The 21,812-nt window shown below is 40.8% G+C and overlaps 1 protein-coding gene across 1 annotated transcript; it reads left to right on the top strand.

The window, feature by feature from the left end:
• The first annotated feature begins 2,083 nt into the window (after positions 1-2,083).
• irx4a (iroquois homeobox 4a) lies at positions 2,084-13,498 on the top strand. Its single transcript, XM_023266749.3, has 7 exons — positions 2,084-2,172; positions 2,911-3,037; positions 6,144-7,297; positions 8,160-8,411; positions 9,377-9,483; positions 11,211-11,521; positions 12,357-13,498. Exons 3-7 carry the CDS (start codon positions 7,253-7,255, stop codon positions 13,055-13,057), a joined length of 1,416 nt encoding a protein of 471 aa, XP_023122517.1. The 5' UTR covers positions 2,084-2,172; positions 2,911-3,037; positions 6,144-7,252; the 3' UTR covers positions 13,058-13,498.
• Positions 13,499-21,812: the final 8,314 nt, after the last annotated feature.

Here is a 21,812-nt window from a genome sequence, read left to right as displayed (position 1 = left end):
GGCATCCAACAACCAAAAGATTAAAATGTTGCCATAAAGCAGAGGTGCTTTGTTAGTAGATTTGTCTTTCAAGTAATTTTTATTGGCTTCTGCTTTTTCCTGCAGTTAATAACAGCTTTAACTGCTGCAGATAAAAACATATTAGAGTACATAACTCACAGGGACTGGGGAATTATATATGAAAAAAACAGAGCCTTAAACACCTGAAGTGACAGTGGATATCATAGAGTATCCTGTTAACAACCAAGAACAAAACCAGCATCATTAAAGTGACATTTACAACTAAAAAATCTAAGAAAACTAAAGATGACAATATGTAGATAAATAACAATAAAATAATGGCAATAGTAAAGTGAAATTGGGTTTATTTTGAGTTTCATTCTCCTGCTTAATGGTGTAAAATGGATATAATCTCTTACACTCATTGAAATCACGGGGATGACCACAGAGGAGCAGCACAAATGCCGATGTTACAAGACATTTGATTGTTTTCACCCATATCCTGGACTGTGTAATGGGCAGACGTACGTACTGAGTCCAGGAACACAACCAGAGAACAAGGGGCCAACACCAGGATTTACAAGACACTTTGGGTTCACATTTTGGGGGCTTGGGAGTCTACATCCAGAGCTTCAGTGTTTCAGTCCCTGGCCAGTTGCTAAGGGAACACCTGCAGATAGCTAGTTAACTAAGTGCAGCGAAGATGCTCCCGTTGTGGCGATCAATTATGGATGAGCCGAGAGAACTTTGACATGTTAAACCTCTTAGAGAGGCTGAGGACGAGTAACACCAAGAGAGATGGGAGTGAGAGGAGGACTGAGAAAGAGAGGCTCTGGTAGAGACATCTCCAACGTATTATCGTGGCATTGTTAGACTCGGTTGCACTGGATTTCACCATCGTTGCTTTGCGGCCTGCTTGGGATGATGCATGATGGATAATGGACACGCTTATCATTTAAGGTGCTAATGCTGCGTGATTTGCATAATTCATCTGGACGTCCGCTTTCATAATATGTTTAATGCACAAGGTGGCATGAAATCTACTCTGCTGCACTGGATCTGAGTGACTAAAGTGTGGTCTTGGACGGTTGTGGGAGATACACAGAAGTATGTCACCTGATTAAATAAATGCTGATCATTTCATTCTCTGTTTTTTTGTTTTGTTTTATTCTGTTTTTGGTAAAGCTATGGATTGCAGTCCACAGACAACAGCGTAAATAAAAAACAAGAAAAAGATATTTTTACTTTTACCAGCTGTTGGACACATTGTAAATACCTGGAATAGCTTTAATCAGCAACCTACATACTCAGGATTTATATATTTATAAAGCAGCACCTGCTCACATTTTCAGTGCTTTGTCCTGATGGTACTGCCACTAAAACATAACTATTATTGTCTTAGCTGGCATCCCTTATTCATGCTCCTAAAAAAAGTTGGTCAAAACATGAAGAATTGATACACACTCTTTATACTATAATTTATCAAATAAGTCAGTGGACATTTTTCATGCCATACATTTTGACTTGTCTCTGTAGGGAAAGCCTAAGTGTATTATGGTTTCTGTAGTCATGCAGGTTCGATGTCATGGTGTACAGGGACATTATAAATGAATCCATGCTGTCCGTGTCCTTGTGTCAGTCCATGTGGCAAATCTGTGGACGTCCACATGCAACCCAGAATTTATGACAACATGTGCCAAGTAAGCAAATGGTACTCAACACAAAGTTGTGGTTTGACTAGAGGAAGTGAGAAGATTTGTCACTCTCCCCATCTTTAAAGTTCATCAATGAAAGAGTTGTAGTTGAAGTAGCCACTGCCTGACTTTGTTCTAAATTCTCCAGAAGTCCTGTGCAATCCCTGCTGACTGTGTTTGTGACAAGGAGGCAGCAAACTCCATCAGCAGGTAATTGTATGGCACTTGGTTCACTTCAAGAATATTCAACAGTCCAAAAAACTACAAAACATCTAGAAAACCCAAACTCACACCTACAGGAACCTTCTGGGTTTTTCTGTGTTGAATATTAGGGGGAATGTGACCGTCTGTACAAAAGACTGATGCCTTGATTATTTTTTTTCTTGCAGACACCAACGGCACCATGAATAGTTGTTGTTATACTACTTTCTACGTGTGCTGGGAATCCGCTGGGGGGACTTCATTCCATACAGGCTTAGTAAGTCATATTTACATATTTCTCTCATTCAGACACCATGCACACTTATACCATTGTAGCATATTTGTTGTATGGACATCTGTAGAGGAATCGAAATGACGAAATGACCATTACACGGACCCTAGTGGAACCTTTGTGTAGTACCGTCACGAAAGTATAACACTGACCTAATGTATACCTTACAATGTGTATACTATGTGTTTCTGCTGTCAGCAGTTTTTATTAGCAGTTTTATTAGTCATTTCACCATGAACTGGCCATTAATAGAGCTGAGTTAGCATTATTGTCACCCATTCTTTGCCTACAAGTGAAAATGTCTGTATTGAAAAAAAAGTATGGCCTAATAAAAGTGTAAGAAATGATAGACTGAGTTAACACAAAAAATAGCCATTTAAAGTAAGCAATTTAAAAAAAAAACACACATCAGCTTGTAAACATGGAGAATCTTGACTACTGTGCACAAACCACCAAGACGACGACGGCAACAAAAGTCACCATTTTTATCCAAAGTGCCTGAAGGAGCCACGCTTATCTCCCAACTCATGCAAAAACCATAAGAGCTTTAGGGCCAAAAGTGAAGTTAAAAAAAAATCATTGCACTGTTCAAGAGAAGAAATAAGAAATACTTTGAGAAGATCGTTGGAGATCAATATTCCATTTGGACTCCAAGGCTGGACCAGACAGTAGATAGGCTAATGTTGTGCTGGATAAGCATTCTGTGTAAATGTGTGTGTGCAGGAATGCTCGGACATTATTTCCACGACTGCAGATACAGGAACATGGGAGCGACTGGGAAGCCTGGGAGCTGCTCGGGGCTTCATGTCAGAGAACAAGTCCGTCTGTGCAGCTGTCTTCAGCTATTGAGGTCAGCATGAGCCTCTCTATTGTTGACTCCAAGAACAGTGCATGTGACAGTAGACCGGAAAACATCAGAGCACCGTCATCATACAGTGGGAAGTGGAACATTTTATAAAGTTGTGATGCAAAGTACTGCAACAAATAAGAACAGAAGCTTTAAGATTATAAGGTGTCAATATGGATAAACTTTTACTTCTTTGACAAGACACAGAGCGACAGCACAGAATAAATGAACTGATGAAGTGAGTTCTTTCACCTGATGCTAACCTACATTTGGGAGTTTGAGAACATGCCAGAGGTTAACTTAAGCACTATCACTGAACCACACTTAATTGAAGCAAGTTTTCCTGTCTCGGTGCTCACACAACTCTCATTCTGTGCACACAAGTCCCACATTTCACCTCAAATATTCAAATGCTTCAATTCCATTTGGAAAATTTGAAAACAAGCTGCTCACTCAAACGTGCACAAAATTATCTCCTGCAAAAAAATTTTAAAAAGTGAAATTATAGTCACAAAACACATTTCTGACTTTTAATGCAAATCCTTCCATGACCATCAAATCCATACAAACATGTTCATAGTTTATAAGAGTTTTATACGAAACCCTAAAGTCCTGAAAGGCAAGATTTTTTAAAAAAATCTTTTGAGCACATAATTATCTTGTGGGAACAAGTTATTATCTGTTGCAGACAAGACAGTTACTTGTAATCATCTTATGCACACAATGCAATAACTTGTTCACACAAGATAATAACTGGTTTTTGCAGGATTTTTTATCATTTTTTTAAAAAAAAGAAGAAAAGCTTTTCGATACTTTAGGGACTTTGTAGCTTTGATTTTAATTGTTGTTATTATTGTCATTTTTAATGATTTTATTAATAATAAAAAGTTAAATAATTCTGACAGGAATTGTTAAATACTGTTACACTTTGACAACATTATTCATAAATTGTTGATTAAAAAGCTGTAATAATAATAATAATAATAATAATAATAATAATAATAATAATAACTGATGTATGACTGTAGCAAGGTTCATTACATACCAGCATGCTTTATATACCATTTTTTAAATAATATATATTCTTTAATTTGAATCATTAACTCTGTATTTTTATGGAAAAAAAGTTTAATCCGGTATTCATATCAACTGGTTAAACAAAATAATGTATGTTAAATATGTTTTTTGTGATAGAAAGGGATTAAATTTGGTTGTTAGAAAGATTTATTTATTTTTTAAAAGATATTATTCATTAATCATGTAATTTTCAATATGTGGTCTCCAATTACAGATTCTTCAAAGGTTTTAACAGTCTTCACGACACAGTTCATGTAGTTTGCTTAAATGCATGTGGAACTGCATTGTTATCTGAGGTGGGACATCCTCAGGTAACCGTGTTTACTCTAAAAGCATCCTAATAAAAATGTTGTTCTACATAGAACACCAAAAATTCCCACAGACATTTCACATCACTCATCACTGTCATAGAAGACTGAGTTTGGTGCTCCACTGATGCACAGCTGACCTTTGTTTTGTGGCTTGCCTCACTTGAAACTCTGAAATCTGTGCAGAAAAAGGTGTTTTCTCCACTTTTCTCACACACAAACACACACCCTCACGCATCCCCCTCCTCGTGGCTCATTAATCAACGACAGATTATCAGGAAACTGACACCTTCATGATTACAACGTTTCTGGGGGGAACTTTGTAATATGAGTTTAGCTGCAAAGGCGATGCAAATGAGCAGGTTTACTGCAAAGTGCAGCTCAGTGATCATTCAGATTACAGTAGTTTGGGGCTGATGTCAAAACCTGAGCGCTGGAACCTGAATACACAACTAAATGAACACAAAATAAAAGATCTTTATGGCTGCATTTATGATTGTGATGTTGAAATCTAACACACTAATTTCTGCTATAGTCTAGTTTGAGAGAAAATGTTGATTTATTGAACATGATTTATAATCCCACAGCAGCGTATCTTCATAAAAGCATCCTCAAATCACCGAGTAATCTATTAGTGACTGATAATAAAAAAAAATCTGCTGTTTAATTTCATTTAGAAGACAATCAGGCCTCAAACATAGCCCTTTGTCCTGGAATAGAACAGCATCTCACCCCATTCACTTGCTCCACTTAAAAGAGCAAAGCTTCATCGCATCTGTCCAAGAAAAGAAAAAGAAAAAGAAAAAGAAAAAAAAAACAGAAGCACCTCTTTTAATCTTTAAACGCTAAACAAGCATGAACTCCTGCCGTCGCCTTCATTTTCCGTCTAAAAGCATACACTAGTGCGCCTAAATATTTTATTATAGGCGCCTGATAACACTGGGTAACGCAGGGGATAATGAAAAGGTAACACCGAGGGGAGGGGCGCTGGATGTGTCCATCACGGCGTTTTCCTTCTTCTTCTTCCTTCTATATGTGCGTAAAGGTGTGTACAAGTAAACTAGAAGCCCTGGTTAGCCTGATAGTTTGCATCCCCCAAAAAACCAGCGCGTCAACACTTTCCCTGCATCCACCGGGTGTGATGTAGAAGATAAATTGGGTCCCGCCCTCCCTTAATGCACTGCGTGTCACATTAACCCCAATGAATTTAGGAAAAAAGCCTAAATTAATAAGACAAAACGGAGCTGTGTGTGTGTGTGTGTGTGTGTGTGTGTGTGTGTGTGTGTGTGTGTGTGTGTGTGTGTGAGTGAGAGGTGTGAGTGAGTGTATGCTTGAGCGCCTCAGACGGGTTGTTAATGTTAAGGTGGCATTAGAGTTAATGCAAATTAAAAAGGAGGGCTGGCTGATCCCTTTTGACCCCCCCGTTCAAGGCGTTAATGCGGCCATTTGCTCGGAGCTACTAACCTCCGATAATTCAATTTGTCAGAATGAACGAGGGAAGCTGCAGCAGGCAGAACTTCCTCACAGCACAAACCAGAAAGAAAAGACCCCCAAAAAGAAAATAGAAAGTTAGTTAACAGAAACAGAAGCGTCACCTCTTCATTACTTCTTTCATCTGTAAATGGAAGCGAGCAATTATTGCGAGGTGCCGGTATCATATTATTATGTTGGCCCCGGTCCCCCAGATACTCATCAATCACTCTCAATCGCCCTGTCACCGGCAGGCACAGATCCAGCTGGAGAGGAGAGCAGGAGGCGGAGGAGAGGAGGAGGAGAGGAGGAGTACATCATCATTAATTTGAGGAGTGACCCCCGGGGCTATCCACATGTCTCAACCCGGGTTTCTCCAAGCAAGGCGGCGCGCACCGGAGCCAGTGGCGAGCCCGGATTTTGGGGAGTTTCTGGCTGCTCAGATAGATAGATAGATAGATAGATAGATAGGTAGATAGGTAGATAGGTAGATAGATAGATAGGTAGATAGGTAGGTAGGTAGGTAGGTAGGTAGGTAGGTACATAGATAGATAGATAGATAGATAGATAGATAGATAGATAGATAATCCCCCAAAAATGACATAGCCAAATTTTATTTATCAACTCTTATTCATTTATTTGTTCAATCTTCTGTTTTTTTTCTGCTCACTATGAACATATTCTTTACTAATTCATTTAAAATCAATTAAGTGATTAGCATCAATTCAGAGAAATGTACCTAATTAGGCCCTAATGCATTTAAACTGATACATACGTTTGCATATTCAGGACATTGATTGGCCTAATTGATTGATTGGAGCTGCAGATTAATCTCCACTTCTTCATCCTTCTTTCAGAGGTCCCTCTAAAACACGCTCTTCTTGGGTTGTTCTCTTAGTTTTTATGTCGTCATCCCGAGAAGGAAAATGCATATTAAAGTTACAGTCTGGTCATTTTTAGAGTGGGAAACTTCTGACGTCAGAGTCACCGCCGTTTAAAACAACCTGCCTCTGCTGCTGACGTCTTTTATACTACTTTTTTATAAGGCAAAAATATGTATCTGACAACAAAGTGATTATTCCAGGCAGAAACACTCGTGTCACCTGTGCAGACTTTAAAACAGCAAACAGGAGAGATTCTACTTGCTTTTTTTAATTATTTATTATTGGGGTTTTTTTTTTACCTTTGGGGCGTTGAGTGGGGGCATTTTACACAAATTAAACATGCTACTCTGCTTCGCCCTATAAGCATCTAGGAGCCTGTGCTTACCAATCAATTGGTACAGTCAAACAGAGCCGCAGCTGCGTTAGAGTGGAGACCTTCAGTCTCGCCGTATTTCTGGATATTGGGGGACCTCTCTACCATGTCATATCCACAATTTGGATATCCCTACTCGTCTGCTCCACAAGTAAGTGTTCTGCTTTATTGGAGGTTTTGCGATTGATTGTCTCATCGATTTAAGCTTGATCCTTTTACGCACTTCAGCCAAGATTCGGGGGGACTTTTAATGTCCTTTCGGGTATCGGGGAGGTTTTGCGTTTCAGCCGGTGATACCTGTGTTTTCTGCAGCGAGAGGAGGGGGAAAAAAAGGTAAAATGAGGGTAACCAGAAACCACCGAGACCCCCGACCTCCCGTCCACTGATTTCTGTAAGATAATAGCCGCTCTGTAATGTCCACCATATGTTTATCTGCTCCGGAACACACATGCCAACTTGTTCGGCGCACGCAGTGTGTGCTTTGCGCTATATCCCCAGCTGCTGTTTAGTTCTGGCTTTGAGCCATAAAAAATCATTTGGGCATTACTTTGCGTATTACTGAGAAAACACGGATCTGTTTGTAAGGCGCGTGTTTCATTTGGATCGAGGCTAATAGACGCTTCGATTTGGACACGTTTTACGCGCACATTATCCCACGAATATGCTGTATCATTCCTCATCAAACAGCAGCCTTTCAACCCAATTTATGTTGTATTTTAGTTTTGAAATAGTGACACATAAGAGCGAAGCCACTTGGGATATTTTCTCATAGGGACAATATTATTTTGGGCGAAACTTAAGCTAATTAAATCGATCAGCTGTTTTGGAAACAGATAGATTGTTGAACTTGTTTCATTAAGACAATTTTTATTTTTATACTTTATCATAAATAAAGTTTTGAACTAACTTTTAGTTATTCTTTAAGATAAACAATATTATTTTTCAGTGCAATGTTATCTAAAACACTCCAGTAACTTTATTTAACTGATAAATTCTCTCTGGTCTCCTCCCAGTTCCTGATGACAACCAACTCTCTGACCACTTGCTGCGAGTCCACCGGCAGATCCATCGCCGACTCCGGAGTAGCGGCGTCCGGACAGACACCAGTCTACTGTCCCGTGTACGAGAGCCGGCTGCTGGCCACAGCGAGGCATGAACTGAGCTCGGCCGCGGCGCTGGGAGTGTACGGGAGCCCGTACACCGGCGGCCAAGGCTACGGGAATTACGTTACATACGGCACGGACGCCTCGGCTTTCTACTCGCTGGTAAGAGCTTCATCTGATCCTCCTGGCATTGATTTATGGAGCCGCAGGGCGCAGAGACCTGAAGCAGACACACCTCTCTTCTGTTTGTTTTTTTATGCTGCACAACACAAAATATCTGCTTTTTGACTGTATGTGGTTTATTCTGGTTTCATCCAGCTTTTATTAGAAAATGAAAAAGTCACTTTTCAGCTTTGCGCATTTCTCTTGTGTCAGTTTGTTCTGAAGCAAATGAGTTTTATCAAAAGAGGCAGAAAAATACATTGCAAAGATTTCTGTCATTCAGACTGTTTGTTTTGCACTGAGAAGAAGTTGAATTTGACACACAAGACAGATTTTGAAGATTCAGTATTTGATTGTCAACAAATGATTTTAAATGAATTCTCAAACGTTTTTATAACAAACTCTACATAGAGCCTGAAGTGTAGGAATAGAGTTTGGTTTTAGGTTAAATTTCATTAAGTGTAGACATTGTTGGCACAACTGTGCTGAGAAGAAAATTTTAAATACTTGTATACTTTTCTAATTGCTAATTTGCTTTATAATAAATCTTTGTTTTGCTACAGACCCTCCTGTATAACTCCTTACAGATGCATTTCTCCAGAAACCTGCACTAAATCTACTGTTGCCACATTTTATTTCTAAAGTTTTATTTTTTTTAATAACCTTAATTAGCATTTAAAAAGTTAAGGGTTTCAAGTTTTAAAAGTTTTGTCACTGGAACTGGTTTGTGAACATGCACCCAGTGGGCAATTTATTACTGCAGCGTATTCCAATTGGCACAAGATTTCTTCAGTATTAGATTATTTTTTGTACCAACAGCCACCCCCATTGTTAATAGCAGCTTTAAAATACAACTGTTTAACTGTTATATATTTTTTCCTGAGTAGGTGACTCACTTAATGAGACAAAATCTCCTTCATGTTTGTGTGTTTCTTCTAAACTCTCCTCTTTCTGAATGATTGCAGGGAACATTCGACACTAAAGATGCCACAGCTTCTGCGCATGCGGGAATAACACAGGCAACAGCTTACTACCCCTATGATCCAACCCTGGGACAGTATCAGTATGACAGGTATGTAGTTAGAGCTGATTTTTAATCATTTTTAAAAGCTTGATCTCCTTTGTAACCATTTGAACCCTTCATGTGAATTGATGAACTTACTTTAAAATAATGTTGCGGAGATGAAAAAGTGAGAGAAAGTCTTGTGTCGCGTCAAAGTTGCAGCATCTTGAGCGTGTCGGTCAAATAAAACTCCAGAAAGCAACGTTATCCCAACTGCATGTGAGGAAAAATTTAGCAGCTAACTCTTAAAGTGTTGTGCTGTAGTGTGAGGTGAGTTTTCCGGCATTAAATCAATCATTCCTGAGAGGTCGAGGCCATTCTCATCACGTCAGGCAGCGCTGGGTGATCACCTTCATCTCCTGACACATTTCTTCTCTGATGGGGTGAATTACTTCACAGGACCCATGGCACCCTTTCATCACAACATGAGGCCTCTGGATTGTTGTGAAGAGCAGGTCTGCCATATTGAAAGGTCTTCCCAATAATCAGATGACATCCAAATTAAGTGTGGGATGTGAGGAAAATATATGCTGTGAGTGATCTCTATGGATTCAGTGTGAACAGAAGGGTCAGCGCTAACAGAGCTGCATGCAAAACCACAGAAACACACTCACTTTTATAGTGTTGTCTATTACTTGATCATGCACAGTGTTATGTAGACTCAGCTTTGCAGAGAATGAGAGTTCATGAGTCTTTTATTAATCACTCTAAACACAGTTTAAAGAGCAAAATGTCTCTTAGTAAGTGCACATGCAGCAAAAGGCCAAACAGAAGTTGTGGCACTCAGATAAACAAGCAGGCCTCCAGCAGCAGCAGGAGCAGCAGCACACTGTCTGCAGCCGCCTCTTACCTGAGGGCTCATCATTACACTCAATAAAGCAATTTTACAGTCTATTTTATCTGCGAGGGAACAACGCAGGGTGAGGAAAGGTGCAGCGCTCCTCTCCTTTTGATTCCCTTTGCAGTGTTTGACCTGCACTAAGCCATACGGAGCAATAAAGGCCTCATAAAAGCCTCCCCAGAGAGACTTTTACAGCTCAGTGCTGACTGAAAATCAACAGCATGCATTTTAAATGTAGGCTTACGGTTGATATTTGTGGGAGGCGAGAGGATGGAAAGAGCCGTGAGCTGCCCGAAGAACAGTTTAAACAGGGAATACATCGAAAAAGGTTGGAAAATAAGCAATGCATATGGTACATTCTAGTCTGCAGCATATTTGATTGACCAATTTGCACATTTCTAAACAGAACTGGGATATTAACTTCAGATACCGGAGTAGAAGGGAAGAGGAGTTTCAAGGAAGTTCTCTGACATAAAGTCGCCCTTTTCCTCAATTCTGATCTTTTTTTTCCCATTTATAAACATTTGCAAGCCTTTGGAGTTTTTTTAAAGCTTGTGAAAAAATAAAAAGTTCACAGAGTATGTTTAGTTTGACAGGTTTTCCCTTTACATGCACCTTAACTTTGCTTTCTGGATTACATCTCTTAACTGACACACATTTATGATTTCCACTTTTAAATTTTATGTCTTTGTGCAATGATGTAGACAGCAGTATGAGGAGTATGAGAGCCTCTGTAAGGAGCATGTCATGCATCAATTCAGGGAAACTCCAAGAAGCAGACGGTTCTGTCAAGGAAAGTGTCAGTGCAGTCGCATTAGAAACGGTCACGCAGCAAGCCTTACGTATGATATTCACCCTCTCATTACCACGTTTCTTGTGTTCCTCTCATCAACAGATATGGTTCCATGGACGGAGGAACGAGGCGGAAGAACGCCACACGTGAGACGACCAGCACGCTGAAGGCCTGGCTGCAGGAGCACAGGAAGAACCCCTACCCAACTAAAGGGGAGAAGATCATGCTGGCCATCATCACCAAGATGACGCTGACGCAGGTCTCCACATGGTTCGCCAACGCCAGGAGGAGGCTCAAGAAGGAGAACAAGATGACCTGGCCGCCCAGAAACAAGGGCTCAGAGGAGAAGAGATACGACGACGATGAGGATGGCTCTCAGGAGGAGCAGATAAAAAGCGAGAATAATGATGATGGTCAGTGTCAGAAAGGTTTGCAGAAATGAAAGAAAGCTGCATGTGGTGAATTGTTTCTAAGTACTTTCTAAGTTTCTGTTTTTACTGTAGAATAAGTCTTGGATGTGTCATGATAATACAGATGAAGGTTATAATGAAAGTTAAAATGTTATTGAGCACATTCCACTGCAACAGAATATCTTAAATCTGCATAAGGATGGTGTTGTTACTTTTTCTTTTTCTTGTCAAATTTTGCTCAAATTTGAAATGGTAGCCTGATGTATAACATTGAATTTTCTACCACAATGTTTACAGAGCCTCTGTTCTTGCAGAATATCAGTGTTTTGGTTCTCTAAAACTCAATCAGCCTTCTATAAGCGTGTGATACTGTGATTAGTGTTTATCATTGCACCATGATGATAATTAGAAACACACGAAAGCGGTACAATACAGATAGTTTACCCAGTCTTTATTTTATATTATATGAAATGTATAAAAGCCTATTTATGGACTTAAAAACGTTTGATAAAGTGCACATGAAAAACTGCCAACAACATCAGTTGCTGAAGTTCTCTGCAGAGGCCTCAGTCAATCGCACAAACTGGACCTTTTCATTGAAGAATCTAGCTTTTACAATTGTAATGTCCAATTTGAACCCAAAATGTTAACTTCAGTCACTGAAAGTCGAAAGATTGTTTTGGCAATAATCACTTTTTATTACTAATATCCAGCATCTGCTTTATTTAAAACAGAGATAATTTAACAAGTGTGCTTCTTCTAATTCCTGAGGACATGTGCTGATCTGCTGTGTGACTCTCATCTCCTTTGACCTGCTGCTGCCTCTCTGTCCTCCCAGAGACCAGGAGTCGACCTGACAAGGACCTGCAGCTCAGCGACCTGGAGGATTTCGACACGCTGGAGTCTGAGAGCTCCGAGTGCGAGCTGAAGCACCGATACCACCTGAACACGCACATGTCCACCACGACCAGCGACTGTCCGACCGAGCACCTCATCAAGGACACGTCCCTGAAGATCCCCATCCCGGTGTCCCTCGGAGCGGAGCAGGACTTGAGCAAAAGCTGTCTCAAAACGAGCCCGGAGGATTTCCAGGCGGACAGCAGGCAGCAGAAGGCGTGTTACAACCAGCAGCCAGCAGGGCACCAGATACTAGACGGGAAACCCCGGATCTGGTCTCTGGCCCAAACCGCGACGTCCCTCAACCAGACTGAGTATCCGTCCTGTATGCTGAGGTGCCAGCCGCCGCCCTCCTCCCTCACCCCGTCCCCCGCCGCTACCTCACCCGTGACCGGCCTGGACAACAGGCAGGACTCGCCGGTCACGACCCTGAGAAACTGGGTGGACGGGGTTTTCCACGACCCCTTGTTCAGGCACAGCACTTTGAGCCAGGCTCTGACCAACACCACCGTCTCTTGGACCACGAACACCAAAGGCGCCATTCTGGAGGCGGAGCGAAGCGCGGCGGCCCTGCAGCAGCACCAAGACTCCTCCAAAGACATGAGCTTCCCAAAAACTATCAACAAACTTTTCTGCTCCTAACAGAACCAAAACGAGCCGTTTATTGCAAAAAAAAAAAAGACAGAGACTTCTGGTGACTGAGTCGGTTGCAAAAGCCTCCACGATTCCCTTCATCCAGTTTTATTGGTTTTACAGCAGTTGTAGCCTCGTGCTGTTACACTGGAGTTACAGATCAGATCAGTTCGGCTTATTTCATCCAACGCACGCACAAAACGTATCGAAATGTAAAAGTTTACATCTTGGAGAGATAAAAAAATAAGGTTTACATGATTTTTTTTCCTTTTTAAATAATTTTCTTTACCATGCGCATGCAAATGTAATTGAATATTATTTAGGTCTCAGCAGTTGAGTATCACTATTAAAAGAAGAAAAAAAGAGTCTCACAAATGCACTGCTCTCCTGGAAAGTGGATGAGAGCGTTTCAACTTTGTTCACTGAAAATAAAAGCAGTCGGTTTCTGAAGAGTGAGAGTTGCTGTCTATGGTGCTGAAACAGGCCTCCATCCGCTTTTACTCTTTTATTCCACTTTATTCCTTTACAACTCTAACACACTGAGGCCTGCTCCAGAGCTGAGCAGAGAAAAACTGTTTTTTACGGTGTTTTACTGTTAAACAAAGCAGTTTTATCTTCCCAAACCCTCCTTTACGCATTAAAAAAGGCGCATTCTAGCCTCTCCCGCCCTGTTATTTTTCAGAAAAAGAAACATTCACTCTCATTTAGTGACAGCGAGAAAACAAGGCAGCTCAACCCCCAAGACAGAACAGTATCAGTATCTAAGATCTGCCTCATTAATTCCCTCTAAACAGGCTGTAATTGGGATGTTCGCAGTCATATTTCATGTCAGCCTATTGATTTCCCCTCTCTGCTCTCTGATAATATTATCGAAATATCTCAACAGCGTCCATGATGCAGCTGTCAAAAGGGTAAGTTATTCGCCATATACGTCCATTAAAGGGTTCAGAATGGAGGCCCTGAGAAATCATTTGAAGCGAGGAGTTTTGACACTAACTCCTCAATTTTTTTTCTTGAGACGAGGCCCTAAAGAAAACAGCCTGGATGCTGATTCCGTTTTTCTCCTGAAAAGTGAAAGGGCTTTAAGAGAGAGGCACTCACGTCGTCGGAAAGTGAAAAGGGCAAAGGAACTCGAATTAGTTGTTGTAGATAAAAGGGCAAAAAGAAAGGAGTCAAGGGTACTTGACAGTAATGGCGAAAGTGGAGCTCTCGGGGGACTCGGTGTGTCCTGTGAGAGAGGGGTGAGGGGTTCGAGGGAGGGGGCTCCAGTGATGAATTTTAATGGGGAAAAAAGCACCAACGATCGAGATTTTACCCCCATCGGAAGAAAAAGTGGTGGACAAAAGGGCTGTTTTTTTCTATTTATTTCCAGGATGTATGTTTTTATTTGCTTTCTGCTGCCCGCAGCACCCGGAGCAGAAAATAAAATCAAGGAAAAGACATCGTCAGGATGGTTATAAGGAGGAGGAAAAACGTATTCAGGCCTGTTTAGCATACATACAAAATGGTGCATTTAATTTTTCATAGGCGCTGAAAGAAAATTAGCGCAGAGTTTAAGTCCCCGCAGATAAGATAGCCTCGACATTTAATTAATTTACCATGAGGACAGATTTTATTAGACCTCTGAACCATTTTTTTTTACTTGAGAGTAAAGTAAGACAGAAGAGAGAGAGAGAGAGAGAGAACAAGCAAAGAAGGAAGCCTGCTATAACTAAATCATTCAGCCGTGCCAAATGCGAGCGCACAGAGGGAGCGAGATGGTAAATTAACAGGAGCTTTTTACATAGAGACCAAATAAAACTGTAATCAGTGGCGCGTTACTTTTCATTAAGCGGCCCTGACAGCAGCACACTCCGACACGTGGAGCAGGTCCGGGCTGAAATAAACTGCTCTCAGAGCCAGAGTCATAAGATAATTCCTTAAGCTCCATTAACAACTCTTAGCCGCAGGAAATGGGCTCCCCCTGAAAACATCTCCAAATCTAAAAGCTTTATCGACCTGGCAAACCTCAGCTGATGGCTTCTCTCTCTCTCTCTCTCTCCCCCCTCCTCCCTGCTCCTTTTTTTTCAACTTAAGGGACAGAAACGTCCAACTGAGGTAATAGACTTTGACACAACACATTAAATGGGAAATGAGAAAAGAGAGAAGAAAGGGCACTCTTAAACGCCTTTTAAACGTTACCAATTAGGGGTTTAAAACTTGAATAAGATGTAGGCCTTTGGCATATGCCCAGCTGATGGGACATTTAACTGAACGCCTGGTAAAAGCAGCACAGTGTGTAGTTCTTTCAAGGGATTAATACATCTTTATGGAGGGGGAAATGCACCAATCTTGTGCAACATGATCGTGGCAAGATATTTTTCCCACCACAGTGTTATTAAAGACATCCTGAAAGTTATATTTTTTTGCCAAACACACCTTCATAGAGGATGGAGGCCCAGAAAAACTAACAGAAACTCAGCAGTGTGGAGCCTTTTTCCCCCCAGAGAGAAAACCAGCCGGGGTCAGGTTAATACCACTGTGACCCTGAGCCATAAATATATTTACACATCATTACACATCAACACACACACACACACCCACACACAGAGAGTGAGAGAGAGAGAGAGTGAGAGAGAGAATCACCCTCAAACACATTGCTGCATGTGGAGGCGTCAGGCTTAATTGAATATTTAATCTATTCATTGACTAACATTAATATGGTGACAATAGCAGTAATGTGATCAAAGCTTAAATGAAAATGTGAAGCATGACCACACACAAAGGGCAAGACACACACACACACACACACACACACACACACACACAGACACACACACACACACACACTAGGCACAGTGCTGCTGTTATGGCCCTTTTCAGGAATCAATGGAATGGCCTTTTATTCCAATTAAAATGAAGCATATTATGGTTTTTTTGACGAGAAATGCAATAAACAAAACAGCCTGTAGGTGTGTAATCATATCATTTCAAAAACATATTTTTTTATGAGGATTAAATTGCATCTAAATGTCAGTTGACGTGGGCGCTTGGCATGGCTGATCTTAGCGAATGAATATATTGATAAAATACAGAGAAATGTGAAGGTTTGTGGAGTCAAAAAAAGTTTAAGGGGACCAAAAGTGCAGCAGCAGTTTTCCATTTTTTTTTGGTGAATGACAGATCGAAATCCAAGAGTTGTTTTTCTTGTCATCATTCAGATCTCAAGTGCCTCCTGCTATTGTGATGGAGTGTGTATTTGTGGCTGTCCAGGACGTGTCTGTATGGAACCAGTGACTGGACGTTATCAGCCGCCTGCTGCCATCACCTCTCTGCAGTCTTTCCACAAGTCAAGAGGTTTCAGCCTGAGGTGCATTGTTCTTCATCAACTCAGCCGTCTCTGCAAACCCCGACTGATTGGCTGCATGTTCCCAAATTCATGGATAGAAGTATGTTAATCACCATTTTTCATTATAGCTCGTGGCACATCCAAAACAACAGTAAAACCAGTTGTGTGTATAGAGCTACAATATGTGTAGGCACATTTAGTTACCTTGCCTTGCTCACAAATAGTCAAAGTCCCCCCAAAAAAGTCCTGGACTGTAATCTGACTCTCTCCTGAGGTCAGATAAAAGGTCAAGAGGATCTAATCATGGGTCATCACGACACACTTCAACTCTGTCTGATAACTTATCTCACTTGAAGCACCAGATAACTGAGGTTTTAGCCATTACCTGAGTTTATTATGAGGCAGAATCATGATTTTTATTTATAGTTTTGTCTGCATGTTTATCAGGAAGTCTATATGAAACCAGGTAATCACAGTTTAGAAGCAAACTCACAGATCCTTGGCTGAAGCAGTGATGCTGAGTCAACCTTCAGAAATAGTTTGATGTAAATCTGATGCAACAGCTTGCAATTATTATTCATTTACGATGTAAAGACCAGCATCTGTGAAATTTACCTAAAATCTGTCATACCTCAGCAAGATGCAGGTGAAGTTACAGATAAGAAAAGAAAAGAAGAAAAAACGAGTTGGACGTTGTTTTCTTTTTTCATCTGCAGTATTGCTAAAGTCATGTAGAAGTAATTGCTAAAGGTCAAAAGAGACTGTGTTTTACCAAGACATTTGTGTTTATCATTCAGGACAGATCAATACAGTATTGTTGTTTTAAAGAACAAAAGCCAGGGGAGACTTAACACTGACCTTTGGTTTCATTTTCAATTGTGTTCAGGAGGTCCAACAAAACATACTAATGAGGCCCTCAGGTTTGTCTGGAAACAAAAAGGTTTGGGATATTTTTATACAAGATCTCCTTTGAAAGAAATCACATAGGTGAAATTTGATGCAGACCTCTCTGCACCATTCTGGGCTCTTATTGTTCCAGACTCACTGAGAAAACAACCCTAACTCATCAAAACAATGTTCTACTACAAATGAACTGTATTTTCAGTTAGAATTATGTTTGTTTGAAATGTATGCCAAATCCATTTCTGATAAACATTTATTTTATTGTGTTATTGTCATTGTTATGAATTAGATGCAGCAGGACTCACCACACTAGCAACCTAGAAAATGGAGGAGATTTTTAAAACATGCCGTGAAAGGATTATATTCTCACACAAACTGTGCTGTTTTCCTAAACCTAACCTTGGTGCCTGAACCTAACCAAGTTTCACACTCGTAGTTAAAGTTGTAAAAAGGGTTATTTTAACCTAATACAATACATTTTCCCCAACATAACCAAGCAATTTTTACACCAAAAACCAAACTAAACTGCAAGTGAAACTGAAATCTAAGAATAATTGTCTGACGTGAGACATGAACCCCAGTTTTGCAGACTTGTGCCAGTGTTATACTTTTCATTATTGTGAGTATGTGAGGGTTCACTACAGTTTGTGTGATGTTAATGAAGTTTGCTGCCCAAGTCAAAGAGAATCCACACGGACCCCATGTGGATGTAGAGCCAAAAATTTGTGCCCACATTGTGACCGCACTAGAGGGAAGCAGTGTGCATGCATGAAATGCGTAGACTTGTTGACATGCATGGAATGAAGTTCTCCAAGTGGACTCTAAGTGGAGCATAATCAAAGCATAGGGCCTTGATTATGCTGTATTTCCTATCAGTCATAACAGACTAACACAGCGACATGACTGTTGACAGTCGGTATTTGTGCTTTCATATAAATTAGTTCAAATAGTGATTCAAGGTGCCATATTTAGTCAGTCTTTAAAAGAGTCAAAACTGTATCCGATCATTGTCTGCAGTGTCAATGCCAATGTTAGAATAAGTAAGAAACAAGTCATACTGGGCTGTTGGGAATTACATCCGTATTGGAGGACTCTAGCTGAGAGTTCATGCTTTGTCGCTGACCTCCAAGGACCATTTGCCTTTTTAACACCCCTAACCATGATCTTTATCTAACTTCAACCAAGTATTTTAGTTACCAAACCTCAAATTCCTCTCTGACCATTGCATGGTTTTCTAGCTTGTTTCAAACTTCTAAAAACTCTATTGCATATTAAAACATTTTTCCATGTAAATAATCCCATCCTGCCTTAAAATGATTTTGATGTAACTTTACAGCCTTGCTTCCTCTAGATAAGTTTGGAGTCATAAAGTCCCTCTTCCTCTCTTTTCACCAATCCCTGACTGCTGGCAGATGCTCGAGCACACCAGCTCACTTCTAACTCGCTCAGACATATTGTCAGTTGGCTCCATGCTACGCAATGGAAAATTCAAATTGGACACTGATTATGGAATAATGATATGTATATCCTCCATCCTGCAAGTTGACAGTGGATTCTTTAGGTTTGTTACATATAAAATCCAGGAAGTCGGAATCTGTGGTTTTAATAGGCTGCAGTTTCAACATGGAAATGCTTAGCCATGAATGCTGACTGCTTATTTCACTCAGAATATGTCCTCTGGCAAGTAAAAAACACTTGATTTTCACTGGAAGGTAGTGTTATCACCACGATTTTTCCATAAAAGAATACCAAAAGAATTGCTAAAGTTTTGTTTTATCTTAACACTAGGCAAGAAAGCATTGTTTTTGTCAGGTCTGCTCGGCTGTTTCTTTCTTTTTAGGTATTCAGAGTGTTGTGGCAGCAGCGGCAGGTGAACAATCAGGGGCATCCCCTGAAGCAGGAACAGGTGTGTCGGAGCCAGTCAGTCATCCACCTCCTCTCCATATATTCAGACGCCAGTCACCACTTGGATGCCGGATTGTGAATGCACACAGTTAGTTCTACCGTTCGTTCACTCTAGCGAATCCTAAGTTGAACCTTCTGGTAACTTTGTTTCTGTTCTTTTAGTTGGAACCTCACCCGCTCCTGTGGCTGAACCATCTGCCCCTCTCCGGACTCACCAACGACAACAGTTTTCAAGAGGACACCGGGATTCCCTCCACCCACCCTCCGTCTTCAGTCTGGATTTCATTCTGCCGTTGCTGCCTCTGCCTTCAACTCCAGTCCTCAGCCCGTTACCCCCCTCCCTAGTCGGCAGTCCGTCCCCAGCACGAGCCAGGTTGAGGTATTAGTGTTGTTTAGTTAACGTTACCTGAGACCCTGTCATTTTTAGTGCGCTTAGTTGCTCTTCAGCTTTGAGTCTGTGTTGTTTTTTCTAGTGAGCTTAGTTGCTCTTCAGCTTTGAGTCTGCATTGTTTTTTGAGCGCTCTGAAACTCTTAAAGATCCTGGTTTTGGTTCTGTTTAACCACAAGTATTATCAGCTCTACGAGTCATAGTGTTAGAGCTAGTTCTTAGGTTAGCTGTTCATTTTTGTGTTGTATTTGAGAGGACCATTTAGTCCATCTACCACTAGGGACTCCCTAGCCCTTGTACATAGTGTTATTTTTCCCAGTACCTGTTTCCGGGATCCAGCTTCTGGGAGTTGTAGTCTTTTGGTTTTTGAGCGTTGTCAATTAAAGTATTCTTGTTGGCATCTGCTTGTCTTGATCTCTGTTCCTGAGCCTCAAAGAAAAATGTAACAGTTTTACTCTGTTTGCAGGTTCAGGCTTGTTTCCCCTCCAACATCCCCCAAAATGTGCACCTTGAAGACACCCAGTCATGATACCACCATGTCCTGGAATACACCGGTTCAAGGTAAGCAAAGACAAGATCTTCAGAAGGTGTTGAATTACTATTTATCTGCACCATAGCTGCTGTATGTATGTATGTATGTATGTATTGCAGACTGCTAGATTTTGGGAAAACACCCGTATTATTTGTGCAGCAACTGAAAAAAAATGTTTTAATGTCTAACAATGTTGAATCTTCTTAGTTTACCAACTACATTTTCACTAAATCATCTTTGATGTTTTATTTGTTTTGTTTGCATACAAAGGCTTTTACTGTGAAATTGTGGTAGACCATTTTGAGTCTCATTTAAGCTAAAAGTTGTTAATTTGTCACTTTGATTATCCTCCAGAAGCATAAATCTTTCTCATGCTGCTATCGGGTTCACAACCAAGTTAGTATAAACTATTTCCACCACATTTACAAGATGAGGATGTTGTTAAATTAGATTCCCTGTGCAACAACAACATTCCATCCGTCCATCGATACTTTTTTCTGTTCATGTTTGTGAACATGAAGCATTCACAGTGGCTGCAGATGTGCATAAACATTAGTTCTCCTGCAGTGTTTCTTAAACAAAGCGCATGCATACTATCATTCTACATCTCAGAGAAAACTGGCATTTGATCAAAATTGGATCCGATGTTCATGTCAAAGATGGCACAGGCTGCTCTGTACCATGAGAATGAACACAAGTGTAGCTTTGTGGCCATGCATGAAAACTAGCTGTTCCTCCTGCTTGCGCTAGCCGCTGTGAAAACATTTAAAGGTTTAGCATTCAAATCCAACAATTTCTTCTGGATTGCTTTTCACCAGAAACCAGAATTTTCTAAAGTACATCTCACAGTGTTTTGCAGTAGTGAGAATGAAGGCAGATGGATTCCAGAATAGCACCTCTAACAAGTCCCGCAGAGAGAAGAGAGGAGACACCTTTGTGGGCCCATTGCTCCTGGGCTACAACATGTAGTGTGACGACTCAGTAACTCCAACAGGTCGACTTTAGACTATTTGGAGAGTTTTGAGAGACAGCCCGGCCAACTGTGAGGATGTGCTCTGACGCGCTACGTGATTCTCCGTCTGCCATGCGTCTCAATCAAGCCTAATGTCTGCTTCTTGGCTTCTCTATCTTCGCCCATCGCTCCCTCCTTCCTCTTGGCTCTCCTTCCTATCTGATCTCTCCTCAGGTGGAAGAATGGGGATTCATTTTCCATCCAAATTGTGATGAGTCAGCCAAGCGATGTGTTTTCCACCTTCCTCAGAAATAACTGTTTGACTCAAGCTACAGGCTGTACTTTCTCTTGACAATCCGGCGGGAGACGAGGGAGACGGTGTCTTTGTTCACAAGCTTGTAACTGCACTGGACTGGTTGTGACGGAGTTTTCAGTGTCCACAGGCTGCCAGGCTAACTGGGACTCCTCAGTGGACAAGGTTCTTAGTTTCCCTTTTTGTGAAATATCGTGCAAGTGTTCTCCATTTCTGCTTTGTACCCTTTTTGACAGGTGACATTTACCACCTTCAAAATTACCTCTGCATCCAAATGCATGGATACATGTCTAAAATGAACAGTTTTGTCAGAGGAATACTGATGGCATGAAAGGTGCAAACAGTAGGGTCTGTGACAGAAAGTAATTGAGGGCTTGGTTCTATTTAAAAAAAAAAAGTTTAAAATGTGTTTTATTGTGTGCAACACATCATGGTATTAATGT

Source organism: Amphiprion ocellaris, chromosome 9 (assembly GCF_022539595.1).
Source record: "Amphiprion ocellaris isolate individual 3 ecotype Okinawa chromosome 9, ASM2253959v1, whole genome shotgun sequence".
NCBI lineage: Eukaryota > Metazoa > Chordata > Actinopteri > Pomacentridae > Amphiprion > Amphiprion ocellaris.
This window is presented reverse-complemented; position numbering and strand designations above follow the sequence as displayed.

Coding starts and splice junctions, on each gene's coding strand:
- irx4a (XM_023266749.3), top strand. CDS start 7,253: ATGTCATATCCACAATTTGGATATCCCTACTCGTCTGCTCCACAA. Junction 9,484..11,210: donor GGACAGTATCAGTATGACAG/GTATGTAGTTAG, acceptor TCTCATCAACAG/ATATGGTTCCATGGACGGAG. Junction 11,522..12,356: donor AAGCGAGAATAATGATGATG/GTCAGTGTCAGA, acceptor CTGTCCTCCCAG/AGACCAGGAGTCGACCTGAC.